Source organism: Castanea sativa, chromosome 1, assembly GCF_040712315.1.
Source record: "Castanea sativa cultivar Marrone di Chiusa Pesio chromosome 1, ASM4071231v1".
Classification (NCBI taxonomy): Eukaryota; Viridiplantae; Streptophyta; class Magnoliopsida; order Fagales; family Fagaceae; genus Castanea; species Castanea sativa.
In genome coordinates, this window is record NC_134013.1 from 4,962,298 (window position 1) to 4,976,556 (window position 14,259).

General features: G+C 38.2%; 1 protein-coding gene across 1 annotated transcript; it reads left to right on the forward strand.

Annotated features, from left to right (window-relative positions):
* Positions 1 to 1,806: 1,806 nt before the first annotated feature.
* LOC142634929 (uncharacterized) lies at positions 1,807 to 10,747 on the forward strand. Its single transcript, XM_075809184.1, has 2 exons — positions 1,807 to 2,922; positions 10,496 to 10,747. The coding sequence occupies exons 1-2, from the start codon at positions 1,807 to 1,809 to the stop codon at positions 10,745 to 10,747; spliced, it is 1,368 nt and encodes a 455-aa protein (XP_075665299.1).
* The last annotated feature ends 3,512 nt before the right edge of the window (positions 10,748 to 14,259 follow it).

The window sequence follows — 14,259 nt, forward strand, 5'->3', positions numbered from 1 at the left end:
TTTGTGAAGTCTTCACAAAGTCTGACAGAGCATGGTGTTCTACCAAGTAAACGGACGAAAGAATGGTTTGACCCAAAGGCATATAGGCTATTAGCCAAAGCAGGCTATGATTTCTCAAAACAAAGCGGCTTAGGGAAACTAATTCCAGAAGCTACCGGAGAAAAGATGCACGATCTTAGTAAAACGCAACGGAAAATGCGAATTGAAGGGCATGAAATTCCTATCCCAAAGACCGGAATAGGTTATACTCCAGAACCACCGGCTCAAATATGGATCAATAAAAGAAGCAATGCTTCAAGTTCCCAATACATAACTGTAGAGGTTGATGAAAGTCCGAATCAAAGAAAAGATCACTCTTCATCACGCATCTCAGTATTCGATCGCATTAAGGCTTCATCGTCACGAATTACAGTGTTCGACAGGTTGAATACGGCTTGTTTAACGTAAAGTCGGGACACTTTTGCGTGTGGATCAGTCTTTAATTGATTGGGGGCAACAAAAAGGCCCATTGATACTTGCTCTGAAAGTTCAATAAACTTTGAGGACCAAAAGGAGGAGAAAGCTAATAATGAGATACGTAGTAGTATTCCTTCACGCATGAAGTGTAACTTTATCTTGGATATCAACACTGAAGGAGCTCTCAAAGTCAAAAGGCGAACAATTGTACACACAAGTCAGTCACTCGTCCACAATGAGTAAAATGAAGAAGTATCATCCTCGTTTCACATTATAGTAGAAGAAGATACACTATCAGATGATGAAGCCGCAAAGAATGAGGTCGATGAAGCTCCTCTAGCCTTGGAAGATGGAGTACAGGCTACAGTTGATGAACTTAAAGAGATCAATTTAGGAACTACTGAAGAACCTCGACCAACTTTCATCAGTGCCCTTCTCACTCCTACAGAAGAAGAAGGATACCTCCAGCTCCTGGTAAAATATAAAGATGTGTTTGCTTGGACTTACAAAGAAATGCCTGGGCTCAATCCAAGTATTGCTTTACACCATTTGGCAGTAAAGAAGGGCGTGCACCCAGTAAAACAATCTCAAAGACGCTTTCAGCTGGAGCTTATCCCTCAAATAGAAACTGAGGTCAATAAGCTAATTGAGGCAGGCTTCATCCGTGAAGTACAGTATCCGGAGTGGATCGCTAATATCGTCCCTGTCAAAAAGAAGAATGGACAAATCCGGGTGTGCGTTGACTTCCGTGATCTGAACAATGCATGTCCCAAGGATGATTTTCCGTTGCCTATCACTAAGATCATGGTTGATGCCACTACTAGTCATGAAGCCTTATCTTTCATGGATGGCTCTTCTGGTTATAACCAAATTCGAATGAATCCTAAGGATGAAAAGTTCACAGCTTTTCATACCCCTAAAGGTATTTACTGTTACAAAGTGATGCCTTTTGGATTAAAGAACGCTGGTGCTACTTATCAACGAGCCATGCAAAAGATCTTTGATAATGTACTTCATAAGTACGTGGAGTGTTATGTCGATGATCTGGTGGTTAAATCAAAAAGGAGGGAAGACCATCTGGTAGATTTGCTATCCGTGTTCAACCGCTTAAGAAAGTATCAGCTTAAAATGAACCCTCGCAAATGTGCTTTCGGTGTAACATCCGGGAAATTTCTTGGTTTCATTGTAAGGCACCACGATATTGAAATTGACCAGTCCAAAATTGAAGCTATCCAGAAAATGCCAGAGCCCAAGAACCTGCGAGAACTTAGAGGCTTGCATGGAAAACTAGCTTACATACGACGATTTATTTCAAACCTGGCAAGTTGATGTCAACCTTTCAATAGATTAATGAAGAAGGATGCACACTTTCAATGGGATGAGGCTTGTAGCAATGCTTTTGCACACATCAAAAGATACTTGCTTAATCCTCCAGTTTTAGGTGCTCCTATCCCAGGAAAGCCTTTGGTGTTGTACATCGTGGCACAAGAAAGGTCTCTAGGTGCTCTTATGGCACAAGAAAATAAAGAAGGGAAAGAAAGAGCCCTTTATTATTTAAGTCGGACTCTCAATGGAGCAAAATTAAATTATTCTCCTATCGAAAAGATGTGCCTCGCTCTTTTCTTTGCTGGAGAAAAACTGGAGCACTATATGCAAGCACATACGGTCCGTTTGATAGCAAAGGTGGACCCGATTAAATATGTCCTCTCCAAGCCAGTGGTTTCGGGTCGCATAGCTCGATGGGCAGTCTTGCTGCAACAATACGATCTTGCATATGTTCCGCAAAAAGCTATCAAAGGACAAGTATTGGCAGATTTCTTAGCTGATCACCCAGTTCCATCTGATTGGGAGTTCTCTGATGATTTCCCAGACGAGGATGTGTTTTACATTGAAGTAATGCCACCATGGATGATGTTTTTCGATGGGGCTGCACGTCAAGAAAGAGCGGGGGCAGGTGTAGTGTTTGTTTCTCCACAACGAGAAATACTTCTATATTCGTTCTCATTAAGTGAACTTTGCTCTAACAATGTAGCCGAATATCAAGCATTGCTCATTAGTCTACAAATGGCCATTGAAATTGGCATATCGCAACTCGAGATCTTTGGGGATTCCAAATTAATTATCAACCAAATCTTGGAGCAGTATGATGTCAAGAAAGAGGACCTTGTCCCTTATTGCAAATATGCGAAGAAGTTGCTCACAAATTTTGAGGCAATTACATTGGAGCATATACCGAGAAAAGAGAATAGACAGGCTGATGCTTTAGCTAATTTGGCTACCACCTTAGCATTATCCCAAGAAGAGACCGCCAAAGTTGCTGTTTCCCAAAGGTGGGTGGTGCCTTCCGTGATTGAAGAAGAAAAAGAAGAAAAGCAAGCCAACGTCATCTCTGTATGCCTTGTCGAAAAGGAAGATTGGCGACAAATAATCATTAAGTACCTTCAACATGGAAGACTCCCAGATGATGTACGCCACAAGACCAAAGTTCGGCGAAGGGCTGCTCGATTCATTTACTATAAAGAAACTCTCTTCTGCCGTTCATTTGATGGTTTGTTTCTCCGTTGCTTAGGAGAGGAAGAGGCTAAACAAGCCTTAGAAGAAGCTCATTCTGGAATATGCGGTGCACACCAATCAGGTCCTAAGTTACACTATAGGATCAAGCGAATGGGTTACTATTGGCCTATGATGGTGCAAGATTCCATGGAGTATGCTAAGAAGTGCGAAGCTTGTCAATATCATGCAAACTTCATCCATCAGCCACTAGAACCTCTACACCCAACTGTAGCTTCTTGGCCTTTTGATGCATGGGGGCTTGACGCAATAGGACCATTACCAAAATCATCTGGCGGCCATTTGTACATCTTGGCTGCAACTGATTACTTTTCGAAATGGGCAGAAGCTGTGCCTCTTAGGGAAGTAAAGAAAGTGACAGTGGTCAATTTTATCTGAACACACTTGATCTATCAGTATGGTGTCCCTCGATATATCATAACCGATAATGGCAAACCGTTTCAGAATAGGTTGATGACAGAGTTGTGCGAGAAATTTGCATTCAAACAGTACAATTCTTCTATGTACAATGCCCCAGCGAATGGATTAGCCGAAGCCTTTAACAAAACTCTTGGCAGTTTGTTAAAGAAAGTGGTATCCAAAACTAAACAAGACTGGCATGAAAGAATTGGAGAAGCATTATGGGCATATCGAACAACATTTCGAACGCCTACTCAAACGACCCCGTATTCTCTCGTTTATGGAGTAGAAGCTATCCTTCCCTTAGAACGCTAGATCCCATCACTACGGATCGCCATTCAAGAAGGGTTAACTAAAGAGGAAAATGCCAAGCTTAGGTTACAAGAGTTGGAGGCACTGGATGAGAAAAGGCTCGAGGCCCAACAACGCCTTGAATGCTATCAAGCTCGTTTGTCAAGCGCATTCAATAAAAAAGTTAAACCACGATCATTCCAAGTTGGTGACTTAGTCCTCGTTGTTCGAAGACCTATCATCATGACTCATCGTACATGCGGTAAGTTCACCTCGAAATGGGATGGACCTTATGTTGTACAAGAAGTCTACACTAATGGAGCTTACAAGTTGATTGATTAGGAGGGTGTAAGGATCGGCCCCATCAATGGGAAGTTCGTCAAACGCTTCTATGCTTGAAAATCAAGAATTGCTCCTCGGTAAGAGCTTAAACTACCCACTACAGCACTACAAGGGTACATGATGTTTTCCCATTACCTTTGAAAGTGCACAAATAAGGAGAAATTAATCCCACTCTATGTCACCATTTGTGAGTGTGGCGTAGTGGTTGGATGCCCATGTCACCCTTGAGGCCAAGGTCTCGGGTTCGATTAGAGGTGATACCCACTATTGTACAATTGGTACCCATGAAATGCCGTGGGGTGTAGGGCGAGGATGACACACGTGAGCCCTCCCTTTTTGTAAAAAGAAACAAAAAAAAAAAAAAAAAAAACAAAACAAAAGAAAAACAAAGAAAAAAAAATCATCAAAACCATGAAAAAAAAAATCATCAAAACCATGAAAAAAAAATCATCAAAACCATGAAAAAAAAATCATAAAAAAAAAAATTTGAACTACGTAATGACTTGATCCCTCTCCGGGGTACGTAGGTAGCTTAGTACTTTTCACTAAGTTAAGTCACATAAAATGAAGAAGGACTGCCAGTCTAGCTTGAAGAGTTTGTCCAAAGGTCGTCAACATGCTTTCAAGAACCCTTTGATTGGCAAGACGTCGCTTAAGATCAATCAATTGCTCACTATATGATGTTCAAAGATCATTGTGGTAGAAAGTGATAGATGCGAAGAATTGGTGTTACTTAGCTTTCCTTGAAATAATGATAAGTTGATTCTCGGTTATGGAGTAAAATAAAATCTTCAACCTCTGTTGCAAGGAATGGAGTCTGCATGGCATTGCTCATCTTTTGTGGACATATTCCCACGTCTCTGAAGTATACTTTGCATCACTTATCTCATGTGGGCATCTTTTTTGTACCTATCAAGTCTAGGCTATAATGTCTCTCTTCTAGGTTGTGCCACTTCACAACTCTGAAATTTGAACCACATCATCTCCCTTTTGAGTGGTGTTGTTTCACATCATGTCTCTAAAATCTAGACAACGTCACCTTCCTCCAACATCTGAAGTTGATGTTGCATCATCTCTCCTCTAAGGGCATGTTTGTGCAATGTCAAAATCATGGCGGCATTCTTCTCACATCTTTAAGGTTTTATTGGCATCTCTTTGCATCCTCAAAGTCTTGATGGGAGCTTCTTGAAACTTCAAGCTTCATTATAAAGGCCAATATTAGTGCAGCTTCGATGTGAATGAAGTGTTGACGTAGCTTCATGGCAAAGATGAATGTTGGCATGGCTTCTGTGCAAATGGAGTGTTGACACGACTGCATGACAAAGATGGATGTTGGCACGACTTCAATGTAGATGAACTGTTGGCCCGGCTTCAATGCAAATGAAGCATTGACGTAGCTTCATGGCAAAGATGAATATTGGCATGACTTCTGTGCAAATGAAGTGCTGACGTAGCTTCATGGTAAAGATAAATGTTGGCCCAGCTTCGATGCGAATGAAGTGTTGACGTAGCTTCATGGCAAAGATGAATGTTGGCATGGCTTCTGTGCAAATGGAGTGTTGACACGACTGCATGACAAAGATGGATGTCGGCACGACTTTAGATGAACTGTTGGCCTAGCTTCGATGCAAATGAAGTATTGACGTAGCTTTATGGCAAAGATGAATGTTGGCATGGCTTTTGTGCAAATGAAGTGTTGACGTAGCTTCATGGGAAAGATGAATGTTGGCCCAGCTTCGATGCGAATGAAGTGTCGATGCAACTTTATGGCAAAGATAAGTGGTGACGCGAGTTTGATACAAAGAAAAATATGGATGCAGCTTTAATACAAGGATGAATATTGGCACGGCTTCATGGTAAAGACTTTTGATGTGGCTACATTGGAAAGATTCTTAATATGGCTGCGTTGCAAAGACAAGTGTTGATACAGCTTAAATTGCCAACACCAAAGCTAGTACGACTTCAAAGACGAGTACTGACGATAGCATTATTGCCTAGCTGAATATCCTTATGGAAACGTCGTTACAAAGACGAATATCACTAAAAGATTGTTGATGCAAGAAAAGAATGTAACAACATGAAGGCATACGTTCTTGCAACGTTGCTATCAATGAAATACAAAGTCACCAAATGAAGGCAAACACTTCTATGAGAACGTCAGCGTGAAGTTTGATGTCAAAACCCAAAGATCAAGGAAGCTGAGCTGCAAAACAAAAACAAGCAACAACGAAAAAAAAATGTCAGAAGAAAATCTCATTGCATGTCTAAACAAAGGACAAAAGAAAAAGAAAAAGAAAGAAAAAAAAAATCTTAAAAGCTGGAGAAGAAGACTGAAGGCTAAGAATGCCCAAATAAACGAAGCCAATCTCACATCTTATATAGAGAATTTCTGCTAAACTAGCAGACAAAAAAAAAAAAATGAAGAAAGTCAGCAAAAAATAGTTCTACCAACCGACCAATAAAAAAAAACTTATATTCACATTTCAGAAATGTGAAAATAATTGGAACTGAAAGTCAGATTTTGCAAACTATAATGCACTTAAAGTTAGAGAAGTCTGCGCTAAATGTTGAAATGAAAGAGCATATTCAGCCATGGAGACAGAAGATAATGACTCATTACCCACATGACAAAGATGACCCAAAGAATCAACATTCAGCGGCCACCAAAATTTCTTCATCCTGTCAGGGCGGCCACCAGAATTTCTGCATCCTGTTAGGGCGGCCACCACAAAATTAGACAAAAAAAAAAGCCATAAGTCCAACAAAGACCCATGACTTTCTCATCCAAATTTGTGAAAATCCAAACCTTATTTCACAAAACTGACACCACAGGAGTCTTCTACAGCCTTCGATCCACCAAACCTGAAAATTTTAGGCCCAGATACCCGGCCACGCGCCGCCACACACGGCCACAAATTCTCAAGTGACCCGCGGGTTTCTCACTTAAAACTGTGCAAATCTGTGCACAATTTCACAAAACTGACCACACAGGGCTCTTCAACGGCCTTAGATCTACAAAACCTAAAAATTTTAGGTTCAGAGGCCAAGCCACGCGCCGCCAGAAGCTCCGACGAAGGCACACGCGCTCCCACGCGCCACCATCATCCTCCACCGCCTACACGCGCCGGACCTTCGTTTCCACGCGCCTACACGCGCCGGATTATCTTCCCACACGCGCCAATCCGATGACGTCACGGATGATGTCATCAAACCGGTTCGACCCGGAAAACCGACTCGGATCCGGACCGCCTAAAAAAAAAAAAAAACTTTTACTTTGACCAAAAAGTCAAAATTTTCAAAACGGACCTGTCGCACTCAATTTTTCGCGTACTTTCCAATTTTGGAGTCTGTTTCTTCAACCGAGGCTCGAAAATTGCACAACAGTCCAATTTCTAAAAAAATTGACTTTTGCACAAATTTTGACCAAAAGTCAAAATTTTTAAGATTGACCTGTCTTGTTCAATTTTTTGCGTACTTTCCAATTTTGGGGTCTATTTATTCATTTGAGAATCTAAAATTGCTCAAATAGTGTGATTCTACAACTATTGGCTTTGATGTAAACTTTGACCGAAGATCAAGATGTTCAAGCAAAACTTGTCCTATCAGGTTTTCGCAAAGATTTTGATTTTGAAATCTAGGTATTTGTTTTGGACTTAGAAACTACACCCGCTTCTCCAAAGTACTAGCGGTGTCCAAAATTTAAGCTCTCAAGATCATAATTTGAGATCAGTCCATTTGGTCTGGATTCCCTCAAAATTATCCTCCAGACTTGATCAAGGCTCCCCTTTTAAAAATAGACGAACTCTCACAAGTATGTCTCAAAATTGAAATTACATTGGGTCACTACTTCAGTCTATTATTTTCGTCGGTGCCTACCAGTCTTCAACCTAACATTCCCATTCGGTGCCTACCGTTCCCATCCATCGTTCTCACCAAAAAGTCTTGTCCGCTATTCTTAACTACCCAGCTACCATTCTTCATCTCTTCGCTATAAATAGGAGGGCCGGATCCGCTAAATCCATCAAGAAAAAAAAAACACATACACTGAGTCATGAAATGAAGATTTGCTTCTTTCAAATTTTCAAATCCTCTTTCTCACAGCCAGTTCTCACTATGGCCTCGGCATTCTCAATACCTAGCAACCAAGATCGCTTCATGATCAGTTTGAAATCAACCCCTTCATGGTTCAGTAGTAACCCTTCTCACAACATCATCACTGTTTTAGGATTCAAACAAATTTTGTTTCCTCACATAATGACCACGTTTGTTCATAGAGTTATTCATAACAAGGTCTGCATCGACCTTCCATGCCTCCGTGGAATTGGTTGGCCAGGAAATCCAAGTCCAGCAGAGACACCTGTTCCTAAAAACAGGGCTTCCGTAGTCTCTCTTCAACTGTTTGGTCTCCCATTAGAAGCAGTGGTTCGGAACAAACAGCAGCTTGGTTGGTCTCTAAAACTAGGATCACAAGTTAGCTCCATCTTTCATTTGTTGTGCTTTCCCAACAAAGTTGCATCAGGTGAAGATGGTAAAAAATGTTGGGGTATCCTACAAATTGTCTCCCATCCAACACTTGTGATGACCTCCAAGGTACCAGCTCATCAGAAATTAGTCTTTGGTGTTGGTGAATGGTCACCAAAGCCTCATCCCATGTTTCCACCATCATGGGGTCCAAAGGTCATCATTGTTGATACCACAAAACACACTTTCTGGAATTACTCCAACTTAAGATCAGCTTGAAGAATTTCAGAAAATATACTTCTGAAATTACTTCAACTTAATGTCCGTCAGTATGGTCCAGTCACACATGCGCATTCAATGACTTGCTGTCGGACCTCATTCAGCATGCAGCCAGTCCCACATCTGAAGGTGTACTTCCCAGAGGCATCTACGCCAGAAAGTCCCCAACATGCAGGGTCAGGGCCATGGTGTCGTATGTCTCACCCATTCACTTTGCTTCATCACCATCTTTTTCACCATCAACAACAACATGCCCAGAATCCCTTTTGAAATTACCTCAACTTAACCAGAGTGATGTGATAACACAAGCACATTCAACCACACTCCCACATGTTCTCTTTGTAATCCGAAGTATACCCTTTAGATATAACTTCACCAGAAGTCCTTAAAAATAAGAGGCTAGCTCCAGAGCTCTGCATGCTGTACCCAGCCAACATTCTCACCTCTTCTCCATCTTCAACACCCTGTGATCGCCACCAACGATCCAAAATACTTTTTTGAAATTACTTTGACTTAACCTCTACTGAGAAAGCTCGGTCACACGAGCACATTCAAATACTGGCAAACCCCTTCTCGGTCTCATCAAAGCCTTTCATATGGGTGGGTCTACTCTTTTGCAATTACTTCATCCTGTTAAAAGCTCCACCACCTTCAACTATTTCACTAGAAGAGTCAAGTATAAAAAGATCCATTTTCTTTCAAGACTCATTCATTCACCACACTCCAAAACTGTGTGCATGAACGAGTCTCGAGGGGGCATTTGTAGAGAGGGAAAATTCCCGACCTATCACAAGCTGACACATCATACTACCAAGTCCACAAAATATAACCAATTACAAAGCGCCACGTATTGCTGCTAGGTTTTGCCATCACTATTCAGATTCCAATAGAAATTTGCCAAGTGTCATTGAAATAATGGCATGAAACTGCATCAGCATGTGTAAGCGATGACACAAGCAGCCCTGCACGTGTAAGCGATGGCACAAACAATCCAGCACGTGTAAGCGATGACATAAGCGGACCAATCAGGCTGTGACAAGTGTCACCAATCAGACTCCGCCACGTGTCGCTCACCCACCCCTAAACTCCTATAAATAGAAGCATTCCTAAGACATTAGGAGGACAGAGAAAAGGAAGAAGATATCTTGAGTTCAGAAACCCAGAAGCTCTGCTAGGATCAAACCCCAAAGCCTTCAAGAATTTCAAGAACTTCAACCTCGAATACAAACAACATTCGAAGCAAAATCATCCAAACTACTCGTCCAGATCTCAAAGTTCACTGGAATCAAACTCAAAAGCCTCCAGAAACCTCAACAAACCATAAATCAATGAAGCTCTACGGAATCAAGCCTCTAAAGCACCGAAGAATTTCCACCACAAACCTTCAAACACGAAGAACATATGAAGAACACGAAGAACACGAAGAACAAAGAATTTCTAACAAGCTCATAGCCAGAGATTCATTGTAATTCCGTTTCAAAGATCTTCGATCCATTCCTCAGCTAAATTGAAGAATATCTTATGTTCAAATTAAAATCACATTACCACAATTCCAATCAATAAATCTTTCAAGGAGATCGAATCAGAGGATCACTCTTTTGTAGTTACAGAGAATTGTACCACATATTTTTCAATACAAATTCGTATTTGTGAAACTATTTTACTTGTTTGATTTATTTCGAACTAAGAAATTTAGTCGTCTACACCCCCAACTAATGAAAAGCAATTACGGGATACATTCCAAAAATACGATAGTAATGGTGACGGTCTTCTCAGCAAGGCAGATTTGGAGAATGCCTTCAAATCCCTCGGCTCACACATGCCCAACTGGAGAGCTCGCCGTGCACTGAACCATGCTGATGCCAACGGAGACAAATTCATTAGCCCGGAGGAGCTCAACGAGGTTGTAAAATACGCTGCCAAACATGGATATGTCCTTGAAAAATAATGTGTACGTGCGTGCTTGTATCATAGTGTCTGATACATCATGTTACACCAAGTATGCTATGTATGTAAAAAGTAAGCTATGTAAGTAATTATCCTCCGCAAGTTTCAGCTTCTCTTCTATGATGTAGAATCTGATTGCGGCCTGATCCTTAGAGAATGCAGTGCTTGTATGATTTATGAATCTAATGTATTTCCTAATGTTTTTGTTCCGGTCCCCCCCACACCTCCCCCCTGTGGGCACAATTTTATCATCTCACATACTAGTAGGTCTTACTTATTTAAATTTCAGATTTTTCTTTCTAACGAAAATATTGAATCATTTCGGCTAGTTTAGTTCTCAATCCAAATTTAGCCAACTAGGAGAAATTCAAAGACCATAAAAGGAAAATAAAAATTAAGATAATTGAAGCGTTGGGGGAGAATAGACACCAATGTTTCAGTAATTACCAGCCTAGGGATGGCAAAATTTTCTGACCATGTACCTCCTTGTCCCACGTTGACTACAATTCCAAGAAGTAGTATGTGTCTACTGCCTATCATGGATGCAATTGTGTTTATCTTTATGTACACTAGTTACAGAACTGTGCGATGCGCACAAAAATTTGACATGATTATTTTTTATGGGGTAATTATTAGATTGTATATTTTTAAAAGTTCAATATGTGTTATTTGAAATTATATTTTAAATTAGAAGGTTTTTGTAGTCATGTATTATATACAGTGAGATATGTATGAAAACACAATTTAATAAAAATTTTTTTTTAAAAATTGATAGTGTGAGAACTATTAGACTAAGTTGTAATTATGTATACTTTGTTTATTACTATACAGATGTATGCGATTCAACTCTTATAGGTATTTTTTTCTCCAAAACATAGATTTACATCTCTTTCTTCCTCACAATTGAAATTAAGTGAAAAAGTAAATAAAGATAATTATGCAATAAATCATCATCAATAAATCATATATCATAAAGTGGAATTACAAAATAAAATAAAATGCAAAAAGAAAAAATTCCTTAAGTATCTATACATAAAAACATTAATAGCATAATGATGTTGTAGAGTAAATTATATTTTATCTTATTCTCTTTTTGGCATTTTCAGTAATGATGATCAACTAAGCAAAGTAAAACCTTAACAAGAAAGTTTAGATTTACTAAAAATTTGATGGTAAAGATACTAATTATTTGTAATAAAATGACCAAAATAAAAATAACAAAAAGTCAAGAAACTTATAGCAAAATGCTTTCTATACAAAGTTCCAGTAGGAGGGAGACTAATAGGCCCTCCACTTTCTTCAAGAGACATGATATTATAAAAGACCATACATCTTTTGCCTACACTTTTCTCTTTCTCAAATTCACATTTCCAAAGAAGTATATAAAGCTAAAAATATTGTGAATACATTTCTGTTTAATGAAAGTTTATTGGTAGGCACATTCAAATTCGTAGCGATGTATAAACTCAAATTTCTATTTAAAAAAGAACTACATATTAAACCAAACCAAAATTCAACAAAAACTATAAGAGTGATTTGTGATGAGAAATTTAAAAATTACAACACAAAAAATTGAATAAAAAACCATCAACCAAAATTAAAACTATAAGAAAGAACAGAAATTGAGAGAGAGAGAGAGTACTCATAGTTTTTGTGTGGAAAAAATATGAATTGAATGAAATAAATAATATCAAATTTATACAAGATAAGATAGGGAGAAGAAGAGTCAAAATATAAGAAAGGAAATGATGAAAAAAGTTTAATGGTAAAGTAAAGAGTAGTAAAGAGATAAAGAAGCAAAGAGAGGAGAAAGGTTGGAAGAAGAGAAGAAGAGAAGAAGAGCTTCATTTATTTATTTTAAGAATAGGAAGATGAAAAGTTTAATAATTCAATTTTAACAATTACTTGAAATTAGAAAGAAAAAAGCGAAAAGTTGAAATTTATTTGGGTAGTTGAATATGATCAAACATTTGCATCTAATGAATAGTAACATTTGTTATGAATAGTCAAACATGTGTATATATCTACTAAAAAGATAGTGAATTATTCAATTTTAACAATTATTTGATATTAGAAAGAAGAAAATGAAAAGTTAAAATCAATTTGAGTAGCTGAATAGTCAAATATTTGCATTTAAAACAAATGAATAGTGACATGTTGAATTGTAATGGAGTGCATTAACAGGTTTGTTCATGAACTATATTTAATTATTTTATATAAAAAAAATAGAAAAACTATTAAGGAATTTTTTTTTTTAAAGTATGACATAGCTGATAAGTTGGCTTAACAAGATATATATATATTTATAGATTGTGTACTCCCTTTTAAAATTGTGTTAAAAAAAATGATTTTAGTCAATGTGGTAATTAATATGTGTATTATAAGTATGTAATAAAGAATGAATAATTAGTACCTTATGTGTGGATCTTATTCTTCTTCATTCTCTCTTTATTTTTTTGGGGGTGCAAGAATGTTTCTTTTTAACTGCCTTATTTAATAGATATAAAAGTTACAAATATCAAAATATTCGAGTCCATCTTCCTTAAATAGAAAAGAAAAGGACCCGCATTAATGGATGGAATCTGATTCAAACCAATCTTCTTGGAGACTTACGAAATACGAGGGCAATCGCATATCTCGACCTACGAAACAGGATAAATTCACTTGCTTTTTTCGTGTTATATTTAGAATCTGAGTCATGAGGTACTATTCCTTTACAGGAAATTGAAGGAAACTGGCTGTTAAAAAAGAAGCAATCTGTTACTTTCTAAGAAGTAATTCTTGTAGCCACAAGTATCATGATAATTTAGCAAGCAAAGATGCTCTGTGACCAACCCCACTTGCCATGGTAGACTGGACTGTGGTCAGTTAGAAGTTTGAACCAAGTCAAAGAAACATATAAAGATGGAAAGGTATACAGTACTTTACTATAGATCCCACACACCAAATAATGCCAAAAACAAGTTCTTATTTGAAAATGACTGTTGAAGACGTTATGGTTATGGATCACACGTAGGAGTAGCGATATTTGGAAAAATTTTTAAGTACTCTTAGAATATAGATAAACAATATTTTATATTTTCATATTCATTGTTGACCCCACCATAAATTTAATAAATAAACCCTAATGTAAATGTGAGAGAAATGAGAATCGTTTTCCATATTTTGAGAAGACTTAAGATTTTTTTTTTTTTTTTTTATACAAGATAGAATTTCTATTCTAACCTAATCTAAGTGTATATGTGTGTGAAACTCCTTCCTAGAGATTTAAACCTCGGCCCTTGTCCCCTCACACCCCACAAGCATTTTATACTTGTAAAGTGATCACCACACCAAGGAAAAAAGGTGGTAAAGCAAAAAATAAACATGACACGACACAACACAATTTTTGACATGACTAGTAAACATGACACGACACAATTTTTTTTTTTGTCATGTCATGTGTAATGCTTGATCATATTTAATGCTTCCCGACAGTAACTCTTTTTTCCTAACTAGGAGAGTTTATGCTGA